Source organism: Poecilia latipinna, unplaced genomic scaffold (assembly GCF_001443285.1).
Source record: "Poecilia latipinna isolate Pla-1442-1.1 unplaced genomic scaffold, P_latipinna-1.0 Scaffold521, whole genome shotgun sequence".
Classification (NCBI taxonomy): Eukaryota; Metazoa; Chordata; class Actinopteri; order Cyprinodontiformes; family Poeciliidae; genus Poecilia; species Poecilia latipinna.
The window spans coordinates 278,044-300,565 of NW_015113137.1; the positions used below are offsets into that span (position 1 = coordinate 278,044).

General features: G+C 39.4%; 1 protein-coding gene across 2 annotated transcripts; it reads right to left on the reverse strand.

Annotated features, from left to right (window-relative positions):
• Positions 1 to 825: 825 nt before the first annotated feature.
• Positions 826 to 22,264, reverse strand: ccnjl (cyclin J-like). 2 transcript variants are annotated; one of them, XM_015040646.1, is made up of 6 exons: positions 21,602 to 22,264; positions 20,868 to 20,975; positions 15,945 to 16,155; positions 6,995 to 7,294; positions 6,734 to 6,893; positions 826 to 4,978 (listed from the first exon to the last, which is right to left on the reverse strand). In XM_015040646.1, exons 2-6 carry the CDS (start codon positions 20,943 to 20,945, stop codon positions 4,453 to 4,455), a joined length of 1,275 nt encoding a protein of 424 aa, XP_014896132.1. In that variant the 5' UTR covers positions 20,946 to 20,975; positions 21,602 to 22,264; the 3' UTR covers positions 826 to 4,452. The 2 variants fall into 2 exon arrangements, with proteins under 2 accessions (XP_014896132.1, XP_014896131.1); XM_015040645.1 differs by having other exon boundaries at positions 20,868 to 20,978; positions 21,602 to 22,263.
• Positions 22,265 to 22,522: the final 258 nt, after the last annotated feature.

The following is a 22,522-nucleotide window of genomic DNA, read 5'->3' on the forward strand; positions in this document are numbered from 1 at the left end:
TACACCATGTGTTTGCACCCCATGCAACATGAGCATGGCTGATAAAGGAAGTATACAGATCTCAAAGAGTCTCAGAGAGCATCAAAGTTTGTGTGAGCTTCTTTGTCTGGGATGTCATATTTTTTTTTGCACCAAACATGTCACCTGTTCTGCTGTGCATTTTATAATAGGCTACAGAAATGATCTTCTTTTGTCATGTTTTTTTTTTTTTTTTTTTTTTTAGCAAGCTTCAAAGTGACCTCTTTGCTTTCTCATAGAAAGCATGTTTCCTCACCTCACATTTAAGTTAAGCACGTGCAGGATCTTTCTGGTTTTACTAATGTGAACTTTGACATAACCAGATGCGTTTCTAAATGCCATGCTGATAGTTTATCTTTGAAGACTTCTTTCAGCATCTTGCAGTCTGTTGTCAGGGTTCACTTACTTGGACAACCAGATACAAAGACACAAGAAAGAAGACTGGATTGCTAGAACAGTACACCAGACTATCAAAGAATAATAAGTACTGACCTGTTCACAAAAGGAAGGAGTACAATATAATAATAATAGTACCTAAAGTACCAAATAAGTTAAATATTTTTAATCACATGTATTATCATTAGTGGCTGTTTTTTATGTTACAGTGTGAAAATATACTTCTGGAAATTATGGTTAAAAACTTTCAATTGTAAAGATTTATACACATCTGCAGCATCCATGCCAACAAATGTTTTGACACACTAAATGCCTAAGCTAGATGTGACTAAATTAATTTAAAGTGAAAGTTCTCGTTTTCGTGAATTTTTTTATAGACCTCTTCACAGGACAGAAAACATGTCCCAGAAATCAACTCAAATGTGGGTTTATTTTGTTGTGGCACAATGATAAAACATTCTTTATCATTCAGTGTCAAATAAACCAAGACTACAAGTTGTTATAAGAAATAAAAAAAATAAATGCCTATGGTGTCATTTCATCACTATTTTCAAAGAACAGGTGTTGGCTGGTGAGGTGAGTGGCATCAGCACCGTTCATGGTTAGGACATGGAAAACAAAAACATTTAAAACTCAAAGCTCCAAGTATTCTGGAATACTTTTCATTTGTAGCATATAGCTGCAATATGCAACATATTCACTGTGTTCAGAGCCTAATGCCCTCTAGTGGAGATCAAGTCAAATTACACATTTAATTAGGAAAAAAAAGAAATAAGTTAATAACGTTGAACCAGTGGTTTACATGAGTCAGTGATGACTGTGGTCAGCAAAATCCCAAAGACAACTTATTGCACCTTTTGACACCTTAACAAGAAGTTGCAAACAGAAAACTAACAAAAAAAACCCCAACAAAAAACAAACCTAATTCACACCAACAGCAGAAACAATAAAATTAAAACAAAATTCAAATATATGGAATGTATAAAATATAACAAAATTGTACATAGAGGAAGAAAAATAGAGAACAGAGTATAAGTCATTTCAGACAAAGACATTAAAAGTAGTTTTCAGTGAATGGAAGAAGTCCACCAGGCTGTAACAGACCGACCAGTGAGCGCTGCAGCGACTGAACGCCTCACATAGGGAGAACTGTTTGCACACGTTCAGGGACTTGATGTAAAAGCACGGCCATGATGCCCAGTGTCCACAACAAACAAGATTATGGTTAACTTTAAAGCCAAAACATCAAACCCTCATTTTGAACATTTTAGTAGTTTAACTTTTTAGTGCCTGTAAATCAAGCACACAGCAATCGTCCAAAATAAACACACACAGTGGAACTAAATATCCAGGTTTGGTGCCAGTAACTGTGATTTTTACTTCTCTGCCTAGAATAGCAGACAACATAGAAAATTAACTTTAAGAGATACTGGAGTTTTTGTTTTATTTTAAGTGAAATTCTACAAAGTTATCAGTAGCCATTCCCTTATCTCTTGAAGAAAGAATGCACTCTCATTTATTTGTATTATTTGGTCATCCTATGTGGTGCATCTGCCTCATTTCTCCCTAAATATTTGTTGATGGAAACAAACACACAACTGACTGGTTCACTTTGTGCCTGTGTGTTGATGTGCAGCCGACTAAATCAATGTCACTTCATCCCGTTTTATTCATGTTTGTGTAGATCATCCACACGACACATTACCCTCAATACGCCATCCCTGCTGTGAAATACGGCAGTGGCAGGATCATGCTGTGGGAATACATTTCTTAAGCTATGATTAATCTAAATTAGGTTATTGGTTGCTGATTAATGGTTTCTCAAAGTACCAAAAACATTGACAGTTCAACTTCAAGGAATAATCCAGGTTTTCTCGACTGAGGTTTAGTGTTTATCAGTATTAATTACTTTTCCTGTTGAAGATGATCTTATATTACAGTGAGCTTCTAAAACAAGACAGTAATGGAAAGGCAACAGCTGCTGACCCTAGTTTTGAGTGATTTGTGTAATTTTAAAACACAAACAATTAGAGATATCTATGGATTGCAACAATTTACTATTAAATATTAAACAGCAACACTACGAAAAGAGACCACTGATAAGTTTTTATAAGTCTGAATAGGCTGCTGTCAGTGCAACAGAATGAAAAACTGAATCGATGCCCTTTTGTAAATCTTGTAGTCTTTTAGATTTTATCCAGGGAGACTCAGAGTGAACTTACTGCTAATGAGATAAATTGATGCGCAATGCAACTTTGCAAAGCAAAAGTAAAAATTGTTAAATATTTGCTAAAAAGCTGTCAGCCTTCCATCGCGTTCTGGAGTTGCTCACTTTTCTATAACCTCAGCGACATGACATCTTTCTACTACAGGTAGGTAATTACTGATGATATATGCACATGATTTAATGTTTCTTTGGGTTGAATTTTCAGTATATTATAGGTTTCTGGACACTTCAATCAATCCATAATCGGGATCCTAATTTAGATCAAACAGAACTTTTAAACATGTGAAACACCAGCATGGTGACCTGTGGTCAACCCTTGTGATCAGCTCTGGGAAACTGGGAATGTGTTTACACTTTAACAGGAAGTGGAAGATGGAGGATTGCAGCTTTACAAATTTGGGAAGCAATTACAGATGACTGGCTGCAGATGTTCAAAAGTGAAACTAGCAACTATGAAACAGGGTCCTTTATGCAGCAAAATGCATTCAGCTAGTGAGACACACAGAGTATGATCCAGTGATAAAGGGGGGGTGGGGGGGGCACAGATGCTACATTAGCATCAACTTTAAAGCACAAAAAGCAGAGACAGAAAAGAAGGCAGCTTCAGCCTTAAAACCTGAGCCTGAACATGCAGACAAAAAGAAAACTACACTACATGGTGGATTTCTAAGTTGGTATAAGCTACACTACATCAAACAAAATGAGAGCATTAAAAATAAAGAATAAAAAGTTATAAATAAAAGCTATAACATGTTTCAATGGCATCATATTCAAGTAATCTTGATAAAGTCCCTGATAGTGGTTCATGTAAACATTGGAGTCATTAACACAGACAGAACCAGCAGTTCTTGAGAAGGCAGCAGCATTTCATATGTACAACACAACAAACCTGCACGTCATCTTCACCAGGCTGGTCCAGTCACATCAGTTTGTGTTTCAGAAATGAAAACGTCAGTATGAGAAAGCTTGTAGGAGAGCCACATTCACACCTGCATGGGTGAGGGCTCAACTTTGGGAGGAGGAGGAGGGGGAAGAAGAAAAACGAATACTGCTGGCCTGTTTGAGCCAATCGACGTCACCTGCTGTGCACAAAACAATGAGTTCTTGGTCTCCTCTGGGGAATTCTCAGAGAAAAGCCTTTCAGCTCTTTACATCAAATGCTAGCTGATTTAGGAGGGAAAAAACAACCTGAAAGGCATTCATAACCTTTTTATGTTCTTCCAGTAAAGCAATAGGCCTCCATTTACTTCATTCTATCTTTAGTCTAACGTTGGCTTACATAAATATATAATCAGCCAGATTTCCTATGAAATGTGTTACATTTTTGGGATTAGAAGTAAAAAGAAAAAAAAATGTTGAGCAGCAAGACGCATTTACCACAGATATGTTGTGTTCTGTGCACTTCTAAAATTGGCTCAGCTATCACACACACGACCGAGAGCAGGCACTGAATGAGGTGGGTGTTTGATCACACTGCTGCTTTCATCTCATTCACAGTGATGACAGTCTCATAATAACATACATTTATAAAGCCAGTTCAGATTATGGCAGAGAGATTTCTGCAGCGCCTCGGGGTTTAACTCGAGGCAGAGGGGCTTTCGTCACGTCAGCGTGATGACTTCCACCGGGTCTGTCTTGCCTTTGGCCCTCTGCTTGCGCTTGAGCCGTCTATGCGAGAGCGGCGGAGAAGCTGGGGTGGCTAGAGGTGTTGCCGTGCCAACGGAGAGGGAGAGGAGGTCTGTGAATGGATATTTTGGGGTGGGGAGGTGGGACGGAAGCATTGCGGTGGACTCCCTCTCCGTCTCCTGGCGTCACCTGTCGAAGCAGCCGGCTGTGAAGGTGTGATGCGTGCCCAGGTAGCCCCCGCTGTAGGCCATGCTCAGGCAGTGTCGTGGTTCTCCAGTGAGGGCCATCTGCACAGAGATGGGGCTCTGAAGAGGCAGTGCACGGGCCCCGGGCTGGAGACCCGAGGTCAGGCCTGGGTAGGAGGGGAACGCTCCTCCTGCAGTTATGGAGGGCGCCCCCGTTAGCAAGCCCATCCTGTGGCTCTGAAGGAAATCCTGAGACATGTTCACCACGGGGCCCAAAGCCTGAGAGTCAGCAAGTGCTTGGAGCTGGGACAGAGAGGGGGAATGCTGAGAGAGGTGTGTGAAGCTGTCGGGCTGGAAAAGCAACTGTGGTGTGGAGGAGGTGGAGGAAGAGGAGGAGGAGGCCGGTCTCTGGATGGCAGATACCGGTGAGAGGTGGGAAGTCTGCGGCTGTGACTGCAGAGAGGAGGGCCGGTGGGGAGGGGTGGATTTGGTTTTATTGGCCTCCTTCACATCGTTGTCATGAGCCCTGTCATTAGCACAACAAACAGGAAAATAAGTTTCCGCTTAGAGAGTCTGTCAACGATTAAATGCAAGGAAATTCAAATTCATAAAAGTCTGTTTAACCTATCAAAAGCACATTAACAATTATTCATACGTATCATTATATATATATATATATATATATATAAATAATAGAGCAACACAAAGTGGTGCATGAAAGTGAATTGGATGCAAAATGATACGCAGGATATACACTTTTTCCCACCCAAATAAAAATCTGAAAACTAGAAAGATACAAGAGATGTTATACATCCAGTAGCCCATAAAACATCGACACAAAAAACCCATCCATGGATCCATTCAATGTTTGAATAAATTATGCTAAGTAGCCTATAAGAACATCAACACATAACCTGCACACATTCAATGTCAAAATAGATTTTAAAATCCTCTGTTAACCAGTAACTTAGTATAATAGCTTGGTTGAACGAATGAGTTCAACTGTGGTGTGTATTTGATTTCAACCCCTTTTACTCTGGTACAATAAATAAAATCTAATACACCAAATAACATCCTATTAGTGCAAACAGTATGTGATTTAATCTCAGTACAAATCCAACAGGTTCTCTGAAGACTTCAGTTTATAGAAAACAAAAAAAAAGAAAGAAAAGCCTCCACATAGCATAATGCTAACAAAAAGCATCATAAATACCAGCACACGGGTTAGGGATGTTGTGGAGAAGTTTAGCTTGGTTACAACACAACATTTCACTAAGCGCATTTTAGTTCAATATTTAAATATGGAAAGAGTGGCAGAACTGTAAAAGTAAAAATATTTGACCATCCACCCAAACTGACAGGCCAAGCAGGAACAGCAGCATTATTCAGAGGAGCAGCCAAGAGGCCCAGGATGACTCTGGAGGAGCTGCAGAGATCCACAGCTAAGGTGGGACAATCTGTAAACAGGAGAACTAATATCTATGATAATCTAACCTTTATCAAGGAGCACTAAGAGGAAGAATATCATTGTAAGAAAACTAGAAGTTTTGTTTGACGTTTTCCACAAGTCAGGTGGCGGAAATAACCAGGATGTGGATGAAGGACCTCTGGTATGATGAGACCAAACTGAACTTTTTGCTAACAAGCACACCACCCTAAACACACCATTCCCATAGTAAAACATACAGTGAGCATTATGCTATGTGGAGGCTTTTCTTCAGCACTGTCAGCAAAGAGTTGATGGATTCTCAATACAGGGTAGAGTTTATCTTCCAGCAGGACAAAAATCCTAGACGCGTAGTCTGAGCTACATGGGAAAGTTTAGGAATAAAGTATTTTAATGTGTTGCAATGGTCCAGTCAAAGTCCAGATCTAAGCTCCATTGTGTTCTGCTGCTGTTCAAAAACATTCTCCTTCCAATCTGACTGAGCTTGAGTTATTTTACAAAGAGAGACAGGAATTTCCATCTCCTTCAAATATCAGTGACAAAATGTGACAAAGTTCAAAGGGTAGGAGCATTTCTGCAGTGCTCTGTATTTACACAAATCTATTCAACTTGCTGAGAATTAGTTGTGCAACTTATTTTATCAAACTTTAAAACAAATCTGACACTGTGCTACAACTGGACATGTTCTCCTGGCTACACAAAGACAAATTTTAAATCAACACCTATGACAAAAGAAAATAAACAATCTCTCTCAACATGCTGTCACACGTCTGAAAATCAAATACTTTGTATTTGATTTTATTTTACTGATGTGTGTGCCTGTGTGTCTCTTACAGCAGCATTAGCTCAATGCACGGGGTGAGGTGTTCCCAGGAGTACCCGGTTAGCAGATGGAGAGAAGTTGTCCAGCTCGGGGAAATCTGAAGGCAAACGCGAGACGCTGCAACGCAGGCAGCAGCGACCTGAGAGGGTCGAAAATTCAGGAAGGCGTGATCTATAAGAAAAAAAAAAAAAAAAAAAAAAACTTTTAAATCAAGCTTCAAGAATCAGAAATTTAACTTTAAGAGATTTAACCCCTTTTCCTCTTGAACTCACCCTGCAGTGAAACCTCCAGGAAGTAGTGAGTGTATTTGTCCATAAAAGCTTTAGTCTTGGACATGGAGGACAGCGGCCAGCCGTTGTAGAGGTCGCCCTCCTGCACCGCGGCGTGGAGGTAGTAGTCGATAAAGTGTGCGGGCGTGGGCATGCACAGGTTCCAGCCGAAGGTCTCCAGCAGCAGCAGCTCCATTTTGATCAGATCCCTCTTGTCAAGAACGAGGTTTAGGCTGCACATAAACCCCAGAGAGTTCAGCTGCTCCAGCTTAGGGACCCGGTCCTCCTTCTCTTCAAATTTACCTGGAAAAACGAAAAAATAAAAACTGTCCATTCAACCACATACTATTCAACTCCTAAAAAAGCCATTTACGGATATTGGCTGCACTTGTTTTAAGCATTAAGAATAGAGTAGAAATTCTAAAGTTTTTTAGATGGTGGTTTTTAATCTCTTGAGCATCAGTGGAAAGAAAATCACTCAAAATTACAACAATGAAATGAATAAACACAAAATGATAAAGCAGAATAAAACAATAGTAAATGCAGGTCTCAAAAGAAAATTATTAAAATTTCAGATGAGCGCACATTTTGTCTTATTTTTCTTAATTCAAGAAATAAAGAAAAGACTTAGTAATTTAGTATTACTATTAGATCAGTACAACATTAGAAAATTATGAGGTGGCAATATTATGCTTACATAATGTGATGAAAATATTATTACAACCCTAACAACTCTGTCTTTGACCTTTAGCTTTCTGGGAATCAGCAGCTACATCTAGTCTGGGTATAAACAGCAGCACAACTCCATCCAGAAGCCTGGAGAAAATATTTGCCAAAAATAATCATGGAAAACCTCAGCCTTTAAATTAAAAAAAAAAAGAATGACAAAGAATTAGTTTCTATCCAGTGAGAAGATCTAACATTTTCTGCAGATCCTCACAGTCATAAGAGCAATGTCACTTTAGTCGGCCCCTCCCAATTTGAAGACGTACTCTTTTCCATAGCAACAGCCCCAAGGCCTCAGGGGTCCATGTGGCCAATGAAGAGGGTTGTTCCTGCCTTTAATCCAAAGCTCTGAGAGGCCTCCACTCCAAAAATTAGGAATGAGGGCGAGGAGGGTGTCAGGTTACTGTGATACAGCTCAGTATTCAAACCGCACACAGCTTCCAGTCAAGACTTTACACGAATCTGAGTAGAGCCTCAAAAATCAAAGTAAAACTTTCTCTCAAATGAACGTGGGAAATGTAAAGATTTTCTCATTTTTATTAAAAATGTGACGAAGACACAAAAACACTCTTATAAACACATTACTACTGATAATAACTACTCCAGAGAGTTTCTTATAAAGAGATTCACAATGTCTGACAAACACTATAAACGTTCTGGTTGCTGCTGATTACTATAATACAGTCAAATGCTTAGAGGTGTAAAGATTTGCAAAAGCCAATTACCGTTCTTAAGAGAACACGGAAATGGCCAAACTATACCCTCGCTACTTATACCGACAAAAATAAACACACTTATGTTGAAGCAAGCTGCTCAAGCGCCACTCCACGGATGCATTAAGAGGTAGTAGGTTTTATATGCGCCTGTAAGGATTAAAAAGTTGCGTTTCATGCTGGGAACAACAAAACCCTCTGTGGAGTTAATCTACAGATCTAAAACCATGGCAACCAAACACTGAAAATAGGGGTGTTTACTGACATTACTGAGCCACAGTTGTCTGACATGCTGTAGACCTCAATGATCCCTTTATCCCCATGTCTAGAGGAGAATCTTCCTACACAGTGTAAGTTTTATCACCAAAGTTGTGACCTATCATTAAACAGGGCAGGAGGGAGGACGCGTGAAGGCGGGGATCCGCAGCCCAACATGGAGGGAGGTGGGAGTAATGTGTAATTAGCAGAGAGGCAGTAATGGCGTTTCTCCAGCAGAACAGGAAGCACCAGAAACAGAGCTGTTTACAGCCACCAGGACTGGTTCCATGTCTCAGTGCACACTTGCCACATTCTCTCACCCTCATGTCCTTCAAATCAGGTCACCGTCTGCCGCTGGACGGCCATGTCCACAAAAACCAGCCGTAAAAAGCCATCAGCACCTCCGTCTATCGAGCCTCTTTGAAGTCGAGGGACATAATGCAACCGGTCTCCTTCATTGTGCTCACAGTTATGACTGGTTTATAGAACAACATGCAATTTAAATTCAAAGATTAATTTGATATATTGCACATCTGAAATTGGAACCGGAGATGCTCCAGCTGTGAGGAGCCAGTGTGGATCACTACACCATCCTAACACCTTACAATTCTTATTTTTATTTGAAAATATTTAACAGTTGATCCTCTTTTAAAAAACTATTAGCATTAGGGCTGCACAGATTACAGTTTTCTGGCCAGTCGCCAATTATGACCTGCCGATTCTGTTTTTGGCCGATACCAATTTTTTTTTATCTGAAATGTTGCTGAATAAGAAAGTCGCGAGTTGGTAGAGTTGGTATCAGTGGGATGATTATTTTGTTTGCGAACATGCAGACATGACCTGGTGGGTCAAGCCTCCCTAACAGAGCAATAGAGGACCGTCTCTGACTTTTAGATCTTTGCTGAGGCAGACAGGATCAGTGAATAATAACAGCTTGACATTTAAGTATCGGCTGACCACTGATTTCCCAAAATTAAGGAAATTGTCTGGCCGATTTATCAGTGCATCCCTAATTAGCATATATCAAACTGAATAACCTTGATCCAGAGTCAAATTAAGCTTAACCATCACAGGGAAATGTATTTCTAATTATACATACAGCACAGACAAATTTTTGTTTTTGGTGCACATAACAGTAAACACTACCAGTATTATGCCATTTAACAATATATCAAACATGACTTTGTGATGTGCGTTTTATTTCCATCACCCTTTAGCACTAAACCTAGCCCAGCAGAGCCCCCATTAGTTCTCTGTTGTCAGTCCCAATCCTGGAAGAGATGGTGCATTCTTCTCTTGTGAGTTCAACTCACCTGGAATGCAGGCAGCAAACTGATCCTATCTCATTCCAGCAAGCAGAAAAAGACAGGCGATCAGCAAAAAACCAAGTCCTTTTCATCTCTAGAAGCTACTTTGCCATAAGCAGCCAACACAAGTAATCCATCACTTGTCACATCACCTACAGGTGATGGGGACGGTGAGTCAACAGAGAGAGCTCAGAGGTTAAGGGTTAGGAAAAGGTAAGACCAGGATGCAGAGGCTTGTCCCAGGAGGGCTGCTTGGGGGAAAGGTCAAGGTGGAAATGGGCTGCAACTGATAAGAGTTTAATGGGAAACCTGAGAGATGCGTTCTCAGACAGGCTAGACTTTATACCGCCAAATGATCCCAAAATAGCTAATTAAAGTGTTTTAATACCAAGATAGTCTGGTGGACTCTGCTCAACAGACTAGAAAATTACAAAAAAAAAAAAAATCACACCTTCATTTACTTTCATATAGCAAACCAAAGCACCAGGAAAAAGAGATTCCCCAGCTGCAGCAGCTACTTGTTTGGAACAGCATCACCAACAGAAAGCAGACATTTGAGGTAGGGGCATGAAGAAGAAAAAGACGACAACCACTCTGTTCAGTCAGCTTGTTTGCAACAAAAACAATCAATAGAGCAACAGCAGATTAAAGCAGACCAAAGGTTTCTGTCTTTACTTTCATCATCTAATCTACTTGCTTTTTTCCACAAGCTGCTGCCTGATAAGCGAGGTTAGCAAGCTTGTTAGCCTGTCCATGTGATATTTGCAGCTGGTTCACTTCCTCTCTTTAGTTTGCTGGTTAGTCCGTTTGCATTTCAGCAGTTTGTGAATTGCAGCAGGGTTGATTTGGAAGCAAGCTCTCACCAAACAAAGCACTCTATCCAAGGAAACAAACTCTGCTTCATTTAAAGGAAACCAAACAGCTCCTGTGTGACAGTGTCTAGGCTTAAAAAAGACAAATGCAAACAAACATCAGCCTTTTTTAGGATAAAAAGCATCAGTAAATGTTGTTGTATTTGAACTAGCAGCTTTAAAAGAAAATAGTTGGAGAAATCTCAATTTGCTTTCTCATTTTTCACAGATTAAAAACTAATGGGCAACACTTTAGACACAGCATCAATGTTAATTTGCCCCCCCCAAAAAATGAACAAATATCTAGCAATGTACCAAAACTAAAAAACAAATGGAAATAAATAGAACACAATGTAGAAATATGTTATTTTATATTTTCTCGTTAATGCAGAAGAAGGTAAAGATAAATATCTCTGACATACCAAAATATCCGACAAACTGTTTCTTTAGATTTTCTTCCAATTTTACCGGGCTTGGATCACTTCTTCTTTTCCTCCTCAACCATTTTCATTGGTTGCTTTATCTTTCACTGTGAGTCTGTCACAGCTCCGTCACATAATCTCCTTGTTGCCACCCCTGGTCCTGGGGGCTCCGACAATGTAGACCCAAGCTGACCTCTGACCGAAAAAGCTGAATGCTTGGGTGACCATAGAGAATTGCGGAAACCTCTGTTCTATGCATATGTGTGTCACAGTGTTGGGTGGGATTCAATGAGCCGGGAACACCCTGAATCCAACTTGGCAGCGGCATTTACTATTCTACTTTATAAATCAGGATTGCAAGACAGCTCTTAAGGCGTTTTCACCCCAGATAGACCAGTAGACTTGGTTCAATGTGGGACTAAACTTGTAACATTTGTTACATTTTTAGTTGGTGCGGTTTGCTTTCACACTGCAGTGTGTGAAACGATCCAAACCCTTTGAAAACCCTGCATACCCCATCACCTGAACCAAGAACTAATGAAAGAAACGTCCTTCTTCACAAAATATAAACAAAAATTTAGTTGTTCTATAGTCTAGTAGTGGCAGAATTTATCTTTTGTCTTTAGCAAAAGACTGTGAGTCATTTGCCCTGCTGCTATTAGACACTCACGTTTGTTTTTGTTGTATTTACCCAGAGTGCCCTGCGCTACACACCGCTTCCCACTTTCAGTCTCCGGTCTGCTAGGCATTCACGTGTGAATTTGAACCACACTAAAGTTCACTTCAACTGAACCGAGACCTAGGTTTGTAGGCGGACCAGAGTTTGCTTTTGGTTCGCATCAGAGTTCAATTGCACATTCACACCTTCCCACACGAACCAGACTTTCTAGGCAAACTAACTAAACAGGACTGGTGTGAATGTACTCTAAATCAAGAGATTACACTTCATAGTATTTATCTTCTAATCAGTCTGCATATTATACAGTTTTTTTTTTTTTTTTAATGCAAGAGCCTGCATGTGAACAGCTTAGCGTTGAGAAGTGATCTCTCTGTTATTCTACATTTCAGGGCGCCCTGTTGGGTGGTTCAGTTCTAACATGTTCCACCTCCTCTCCCACCCGCTCTGCCTCCATATACCCTGCTTAACATCAGCAGCCATCCTACCTTTGAAGTGCCGCTCCGTTCACCTCCCACACCCCAGGGGCTGTGGGGTTACTTTTACAGGGCGCCCTGTCCCAGGACTGACTCTCAATGCCGGACCCTGACAAGGTGAGAGGAGCGAGGAGGAAGCAGAGCCGGGAGCAGAAACGTAAAACAAAACTGCTTTAAAATAGCCATTTGCCTCTTTGTGTTGGGGAAACTCAAATATTCTCTGTAGGTTTATCATGTAGTCGTCATGACGACCCACATCTTCTTATAGTTGCTTGGCTCTTGGTGAACCCTGCTCTATGCACATACACACAACAGCCTCCACGCCTCAGAGTGTGCTCCCCTTCCCCCCTCTGTGGGAAGGCTCTGGCGGGCCGGCCGGCTCGCATTGACTGGCTTTTGTTTGAGGCCTGACTCGGAGAGCATATGGCAGGTGCCCCTCAGCACACAGCCCGTCCCCACCCCCGGGCTCCGAGGCCCGTGCTCTCGCTCTCTGTGGTCAACATGAGTGAGCCTCATGTGCTCAGTCATTTCAGCAGGATGTTCTTTATTGTTCTTGTTGTTTTTACCCCCCCCCTCACCCCCACGATACAAGTGACTTAATCGCGTTTATTCAATGAAACGCATTAAAAATGCAATAAATCCAGACAAGATTATTTATCTGGCATGAATAGAAAATGACATGTTATAAGCTCAAAACAGAAAATACAACATTCTTGTTCTGGCTGACAAACACACATTAATGATGTCATCAATGTGAAACAAACAGCTGCAGTATGCAAAGCTGTTACTCCGTGGACTCAAACCTGCCAGCAAGACTGATGTGATCCCTGCAGGACTTCAGGGAATGTAGCACAAAGGAAACTTTGTGGTTCTGGGATGACGGGATCGGCCCAGGACTGCGGTTTTTCTGATTAATTGGGCTCTCAAAGCTAAGCGGCATCTCTAAATAAGTGGCTGACAGTCAATAACACTCAGTCCTAAAAGGGTTTTTAAAAATGGACCATAGTCTACCTCCTGCAAAAGGAAGAGAAGCTCATCTTTGGGCAAACACACACACACATACATACACACACTCACACACGGGCCTACAAAAAAACACATACAAAAGAGTAACAGGATTAGGCAGTGACTGCTGAGAGGCACAAAAGAGGTATAGATTAATTAACCAAGTGCAGAAGGCAGGAAAGTTAAAAGAAAGACAATTGTGCATGCAAAGGGAAGCAGTGAGACCCCGGCAGGTTGTTCAATAACTAGGCCAGATTCCAAAGCACCTCAAGACAGATAAAAACCTAAGTCAACTGTGAATCAAACAGCCTTTCAAGCCTTCATCAATCATGACAGAGACTCCCCCGAGTGCTGGAGGAGCACAGGAGAACAGAGAGCCACGGCAAATTAAAGCTATGATCAGAAGACTCAATACGAAATCAGATTAATCTATTAGAGATTCATAAAACAAAACTCCACTCGGGTCTGGATGTCACTTCCTTTACCTGACTAAGTGAACAAACTCTAAAATCTATTATTAGCCTCTCATGTGATTGTTTTTAAATAAAAAAATAAAAATAAAAAAACTCAAGTCTCACATCTCACCACAGATACTTGAGCCTGATTGAAGATGGTCTGTTTCAAATCCACTCGCACACACCAAGCCCTCCCAAGTGAACGAGCTCTTTTCCAGACTCCCATTCTGACAGCATCATTAGTCTAATTATCCATGATGCCAAGGGCTGCATTAATGCATGAAAAAGCTCACAGTCTGCTAATCACCAGACAGACATTGAGACAGGAATAACCACCAAGCAACCTGCACCGTGCAGCAGTGGGGGAAGAATGATTAACACACCTGCTTCAGCACAAAACAAAAAGAAACACCAAGATTTCACAGCAGAAGAGGCAAACTGGCAACCACTCGTGTTCAGAAATAAATTTAGCTCTAAAAGAGATTTGGCCAGAAAAACAATTGTAAAAAAAATCTAACTTGGTGAAAACTGATGTAAGCTACGAGTTTGCTCTCTCAAACGAAGGATTTTTCAGTTTTTATATTGAGTTTTGAGACAAAAATTTAATTTAAAAGTGCTTTATTTTTTCATCCTTTCCATAGACGGGTGATGCCTTTTCTATAAGCTGCCACAAGGGGGACATTAACACATACCAGGGTGATAAAGGTGTTACAGTAACACCTTCATCTTCTCTGTTTTACAATTTTGACGAATTAAATATGTTGTGGAACATATTGGATTAGGAAATAATGGAAATCCCTTAATGAATGTTGGAGTTGATTTAACTCTGCAAGAAATAAACTAAGACAAAAAAACTAAAGTACTATCAACTCTAATTATAGCTGTTTGCTGCAGAGCTGTGTAACAGACTCATCTGACCCACATAGTAAATGAGGTCACCCTCTAGTTTCTATACAAATACACAACAGGCTAATTGTTTTACAAGCAACATCAATACAAGCTAAATATTTCCTGTATTTGCTATTAGATGTACATTAATATTAACAGATCATCACAACAGAGGTGTTAACAGAAGACAGGGAGTGCTTAGTGTTAAGATTTGCAAGAGTCACAAATTTAGTGCAGAAATTAAAAAAGAAAATCACAGTTTGAAAGTTGCATGTATGCCATGTTGTTTTTAAACCAGTGAAAGTTACTTTGAAGAAACCAAAATCTATACCGAGCTATCTAATAATTAGTGCTGATAATATATGTATAGATAGATAAGTGACACTTAATTTAGTAATCAAGACTTTGTTTTGGTTCAAAGAATTTAAATGCAACTTGCTTCCAAACTTTTGGTCTGTAGTGTAAATAATAGAAAAATGTTTAGACTCAGTCTAAATACAATAAATCAATTCATGACATAACCTAACTTCAATATTAAATTATAATCTTGGTCTACGTGTAGATATTTGTGTCTCAGTATGGAGTATTTACTGTGTGTAAATATTCAACGACGAGAGAAAACTCAAACTTTCGGCAAAAAAAAAAAAAAAAAAATAAATTCATCTGAAACAATGCTACTTTAAGAAGAGTTTGATTTTCAGCTCATTCAATAGTTTTTTTTTTATACAGTAATAAATCATAATTTGCCACAAAAACCTCTCGCAGGTTCACCTCTAAAACCACCCTGGAAACATCTACCAATCCAAATCCACATTTAGATTTAAAAGTTGTCACGCAAACTTCAATCAAAATGGATACTCTTCTCTTTAACTCGCACTTCGGACTAGAAAGTGAAGCTGGGGTGAAAGAATACAATCTCTAGGGTGTTGCTTAAATTAACCATTTTTCAGGAAGTGCTTTATCTTGTGCCATGCTGCAGAAACCACAGAAGCTTTAGGACAGAGAGATCTACCTGAAGCTGTTGTTTGTTTAAAGAAAGGATTCTTTCCAAGATAATTTTACCTATATTCAAAAGCCATTGACAACAAACAAGATTATTTCATAAAGAAAAAACGCAAACCAAAATAAACCAAACATTTTTTTAAATGCAAGATTAATTCTCCTTTCTGAACTTACTAGCTAGCAGCAGACAAGAGAGGGCGATGATGTAGAGCTGTTTCACAGCGACATCGTAGTGGTCCATGAACAAGTCGAGCAGGTAGACGGCCAGGTGCCGTGCCGTGGGACACAGCTGGTACCGATTGCTCAGGATGGCCAACAAGTCTGCAAAGTAGCGTCGCATGCCGATCTGCGGAGAGTTGGCCCGGTAGACGGGCAACTTCAGCTCCTGGAGAGGGAAAAGAAAGATGAGCAGAGTTGAAAACGACAGGGGGTGATAAGAGCAGGGTGGGCAGGAAGCGGCGTTGGAGAAATGTGGGGGATGAGGATGGTATGCATGATAATAGTGATCCTTCACATCTCCAGTTGATGGGGTTTAACTGCTCACAAGTGACCTGAAAAGACTGATATATAGAGAAAGTTTCCACTTAAGAGAGCAAATTCTTCAGCATGATTCAGCCTTTAGCTCAGTTTTACTGAATTCACCGTTGTTGCAGAAAACTGAAGCTAATTTGGATCATTGCAGGGGGCTATGAACAATGAGCCGAGGGTTTGTAAGTGTGCAGTTTGAGGAGGGGAGGGTCTTCCTCCAGCAGAGTTCAGCAGCAGATAGGATTAGGTTTCACCCCTAACACATCTCCTATTCATGTTCAATTAGCTGCATGTGTTTCAAAGTGGAAAGAAGACACTCTGGGGTATTAGAATGGAATCGGCCGAGGGTATCTTTCTGAATCGGCTTCAAAAAACTAGAACGAGAAAAAAAAAAGGCTCTAGTTTTTGCTTCAGAAGCCAAAAACATTTAGAACAGCATGTACGCATTTACACAGCAGCGATTTTCTGGTTTTAAAACAAACATGTTGGAATATTTCTAAAAGTGTTGCGCGCTCTGGAAATAGAAGCCAGCACAAGATATAATGGATTGGATTAGAAAATGCCAACAGGTAAATTAGTCTACACAGTCCGTAAAAAGCACCAAAGCTAAAAGTGAAAGACAAAAATATTCCTTTTATCGTTATCGAGTTGCAATTTCTCAGCAAGCCGGTGATGTAAAACTTTCAAAATCTGTCTGCAGATTATCAGCAATGACTAATCTTAATGATTCATCTAAAATCCAGACAGCTTTTTTTTCCCTTGACCAGCAATTTCCATATCAATGTTTTTTTATTACTAAATACATAAAAACTAAAAACACAAGACTTTGCGTATGAATGCATCAACCTTTTGTTGAGTTTTAAACAGTAATTATCACACCTCAAGCAAAATCAACATGAACCAGCCTGGTCGGTTCGTCTGTATCTGGGTCATTGAAGGCAGAGGCCAGTAAAATGCGGGGCCATTAGACTCTAAAAGGTGGCTTTTCTTCCTATAATTACTCCAATGAATGCTGCGGGTTGGAAATACAAAAGCTCAGGAAACAGCTGGTAGATTTTTATATAGAGAAAATATCTGCTTGTTGGAGCTGATCCAAGTTTTCGGATAAGCTCTCAGGAAAACATGTTTACAGTCAATAGAATTTGCTGCGAGGGCAAAACTGCCAACATGGTCAGAGTTACACAAACTGTCAAGTACTTATTTTGAGCACAACTAAAACAAAAATCCTGTGATGCTCAGACTGACACTTCAATGGAATCCAAAAATAAACAGTCCCCCCCTCCTCCCCACATCAATGTATAGCAGCAGCAGCACCGCCCCCAGACCTTCAAACTCCCATATCAACCGATCCTCCCAAAATTCTCCTCCCCTCCCACTGCCTCTGGTCCATCTGTCTGTCTAGGGGTGCAAGGGCAGCAGGAGGAGGGGAGGGAGGGGGGCAGAGGGGAATGGAGTGGTTGGAGGGAGGAGGCTGCTGCAGTCTGGAGGGCTGGGGAGGTGGTGGCGGGGTCTGCATGGAGCAGAGAAGTGCCTTTGTGGGGGGAATCGCACCGTAATTAAGGATTCCACAGCTGCCTGCTGATTTGCATGTCTGATAATTTGCCACATGCTACACAGCACTGCTATCTCCCACATCAGGGCATTATCACTGCAGCAAACGTCGTTAAGGCTGGATGAGACGGTGGGGGTGCGGGCGCCGTGCAGGAGATCTGAGCGCCGTATGAGGCTCTGATAATGATTCCACCATTCTCTCCCACTACACTTTGGATATAAAATTATTGGATATAAAATATCCAACAATTTCTACTCATCGCGAGGTGGGGTTTTTTTTTTTAAAGCCTTAACATTTATTAGGGTTAAAATACAATTAATTCTAAAAAAAAAAAATGCATTTGTTGCTTAAATAAAACTCCTTTAATGAAACTGATAGGTGGAAATGTTTAAAATGAATAACATTAGCGTTTTCTATTGACTGTAGCTTCAGTATCATTTCAGTAATAAGCAAACTTGTTTTGCAGTAAATCCTCTAAAATCTTAAAACATTTTACACATGCTATTTCTGTGTGTAATAGCATGTGTAATAAACTTTCAATGTCATCCCATTTGTGCTCTGTCACTGCCTAAGAACGTCCAACAGGTTATGAATGCTACTTTATCTGATTTCTCTCATGTGGTGGAACAGCAAAACACGTCAACTCAATTGCCAAAACTAAAAGAGATCAACGGATAAACCTTTCAGAAAATACTCCAACTCCTTCAGTGCTTCAAGGCATCATACACTGCTAAATCAAAAGGTATTTGTACCTCGGGAAAATCCCTGTACGGAGAATCCTTACTGCTGAGTGAAACGCAAACTGCTCTGTAATGATGTATTCACAGGTTATGTGTCACACTTTGCTTGATCCTCAGTTTACAACAAAGGTATTATACTACAAGGTACACCACAGCGTACTGAGACGATTGTTTAAGATGCAATCGGAAATGTAGACATAGGGCAACCAAGCCCGAGCCGAAGGCTGACAGTAACGCTCTCTCATTATAGTAAATGGAAAAAATGTGGGTGTTCGGCCTGTTTCCACATCGGTGCAGATTCTCGCTCTCATGCTGGGTTTTTCTGAGTCAGATAATGTCCAGCTTGAGAAAGGTGAGTCAAACATTACCTAAAAGTGACTCAGAAACATCTGGTTAGGAATCCAAAATGCCACAGAGTTCACTCGACTCATGAATGCAGTTAAAGGCAGATGAAGACACCTGATCCCATTGTATCTTCACCACCACAGGGGTCCTGAGCTGAAAAATACCAGTCAAGTCACAAATGTCTCAATTAAAGTGACACACAGAAGGAGAGGCATGATGGTGCCTCGAGGATAATTAACACATTCTTAATTAGTGAACCTTAATTTGTGAATGCAGTTAAATTTAACTCAAGATTAAAAAGGCAACAGAGCTATAAATAGTTTTTGTATTCTATGTATACTTTGAAGAATATCAACAACTTCTTCAGTTCTTATGAGACTCTCTGATAAAACATGTAATATTTAGTTTTTAAAAAGCTGCTACTATAATAATATGCCAACAGCAACAATTATTTTTCAGAAAGTTTAGAGTTGCCCAAGCAGCAACATCAAACTAAAATCTTTACCAACATCAGGTATGTAATTGCTAGGTGATTAAACTAATGACTGCACCATTCTCTCAAAAACACCTTCTTAGTTGTCATTGTAAGCAACATTTCAGGAATTGCTGATGGTAATGTAAATATACTTAGAATATCTTTTATTATTAATTTTCCTTGGATTTCGGTTAGCAACATAGCAAGGACTTCTGCTCTGCCAAACCCAAGGCTTATGTACCTGAAGACAAGGAGTCTATTTTTTATGAGACAAATACTTAGATAATCTTTTGAAGCAGTTGTATGATTAAAAACAGTCAGATTTGATATGTGAACACGTGTTTAATTAGACTGCATAAGGTCCAGAGTCCATCATATTGTTTACTTAAAAAAAAAGAGCAAAATAAAAGTCTTCTGCAGTACTATTTAAGTGAGAAAATGTTAATTTATATGAGGTTATATCATTTATTCTAATCCCTATAAAGCGGAAATGATTTATCAAAGACTTCAGATATATATATATATATATATATATATATATATATATATATATATATATATTTTTTTTTTTTTTTTTTTTGTGTTTTTGGAAATGTCCTTGGACACTAAAAAAACTAGTTAGTTTGAAAAGCAATTTTACTGGTTTTTCACATGATTATTTTTTTCCCCCCTACAATTCTTTTGAAAATGTTTCTACATTCATAACACAGCACAGCTTCCCTTCATCTTTGTTGCGGATGAGAGAAAACCACATTTTGAAATATTTTTACGAGAACTTTTCAAAAAGATTCTATAAAATCAAGGCTGTCCACACATGTAACAAGAAAAACGTCCTTACTTCAAGCTAAAAGGGAGTAGTTACAGATACGTCACCATCAATGAGTCTGCTGCCGACATTTTTGTTCCGGTTGCTGGATTTTTTGAGTTTGCCACTGGCTGCACCATCCCATTAAACACTACTCATTCACAATTATGCCAAAAATTAACAGGCCGGTATCCACGTCAAATGAGAAGTGAATTTTTGACCCTTTTTCCAAACACATTAGTAAATGTCAAGATCCTTAATTTTCAAAATATTTACAGAGCTTTTAGGTTTATTTCAAATTTTTACCACAAGGTCTTTCAATCCACAATGTTCTCCACTGCTGTTTTTATTGTTAAAAATATATTCCAGCCAATTAATCAAATATTCTCTGAATGTTTCATGGCAATACCTTAAATACTGTAAAGGTTAAGCTAATTTTTTTTGATAAATATGTTCATTCCAATCAACTTTTCACAGATTTCAATTTGAATTGAGAGACTTGAATTACAATAGAATTTTAGATGATAAAATGCTTAACCCTCTAAAAGTTTAAACCTACATACATGATTTTAAATCATTTGAAATGCATGCTCTTCCTGATGAAACCTTTTAGAAAATTTGACCAACAAATAAATTTTAGAGGCTAACTCACCTTAATGCGTAAGGACTGATGGATGTCTGAAGCTAGCTGTCCTTTCCACCACTGCAGCTCCCTCTCCATCCTTCCCATTCAGAGGAGGCGTCCACAATCAAGTTTTACCTGCTGAGACGAATGTTTCCAAAACGGGACATATTTAAGATATCTCAAAGAGCACATTTATGTGATTATGGCTTTAACATTTACAGATTTAATAGAGCTTTACATGAATTATACTTGACAGAAGGACAAGTTGAAGTTCCTCTGTAAATGTTTTAATTACAGAACAATCAATGGTTAATTTGCCCAGACTTGTGATTAAATGTGTTAATTGTATGTGTTTGGAAAAATACCTCAGCTTGGACAACGTTGTAGCTAATTAAACCACAGTAATCCGTTTGCTAACACAGGCCATCTTCTCTGCTCGGGAATTTAAATGGCTCATTTAAATGCCCGCTCAGCCACGCTGCAGGTCACATTTTTCACAAAATCTTTCGGATATCTGTCTTTTGGCAAGTTCTTATACAAGTCAGAAAATAAGTAAGAAATTCAACAAATTAGTCACTAAAACATCACCACGACGGGAGACCAACATGCCTATCGAGCTCTGATATTCTCCACTCGTTTGAAACAAAAACAGAACATGAACACTAAAAACTGACGCTTCATCTCAAACTAACGTCGCTTTTCCTATAAAACAATAATATAGCTAACTTTTCATAGCAGTGGTTAATACATGTGCCACTCACCGCTCCGTTGGGAATGCCCCCCAGACCCTCTTTGTCTCAGTCCGACATCCTGAATGAGAGAACTCCTCCGCGGCTCAACTTTTAAACAGACCTCTCTCTGACGCCGAAAACAAAAACTTCAAATGCGCTGGAGAGCTCATCAAACAGCCGCCACCGAGAAAAATCCCACCGAAGGCCCTTCGGTTTAACCACTTTTCCCCCAACAGTTCACACTTTTTCCAGCCACAATCAGCTCCGCCGTTTTCTCTCCGGTGCCTCGGCTCTAACAAAGTAGCCTCTTCGGCTGCGCCAGCTGCTGCTGCTGGGCTCGTGCGCCTCACGCTTGGTCCCTCCTACACATAAGCATGGGAGTTGTAGTTTTTACCAGGTCACTATAAAAACTACAACTAGCAAAATTTGCTACAATCCAATGAAAATGATAGCTACTTGTTTACAAATATAAATGTGTGACGATTTTAGTAAAACTCTAAGAAGTATCCAAAAACACAAAATTATCCACAATTATGCAAATATGAAAACATACTAAATGCATAATGAAATCTCGAAATAATCACTTTAGTTGGAATTAATTGTAAGGTAAAATCGTAGATTATTTATATCATGATCAATGCGCTACAAGAAAGAGGTCCTAAAGTGCACAAGCTCAAGAAATAAATAGCAAAAATAAAAATTAAAAATATTAATATCTAATGACTCCTTAAAATAAAATAAAATAAAAAATAAATAAATAAATAATAAACAAGTACAAAATGTGTAAGTATTACATTAAAATAATAATGATTTAATTATTATTTTTTACTAGATCTATAAATTATGAAAAATAATAATCCCTTCTTATATATTTATTTTATGCTTTTGATCTACAATATATACTAAAAATGTGTCAATGAATACTTAATTAATTATATATTTCAGAAAGTA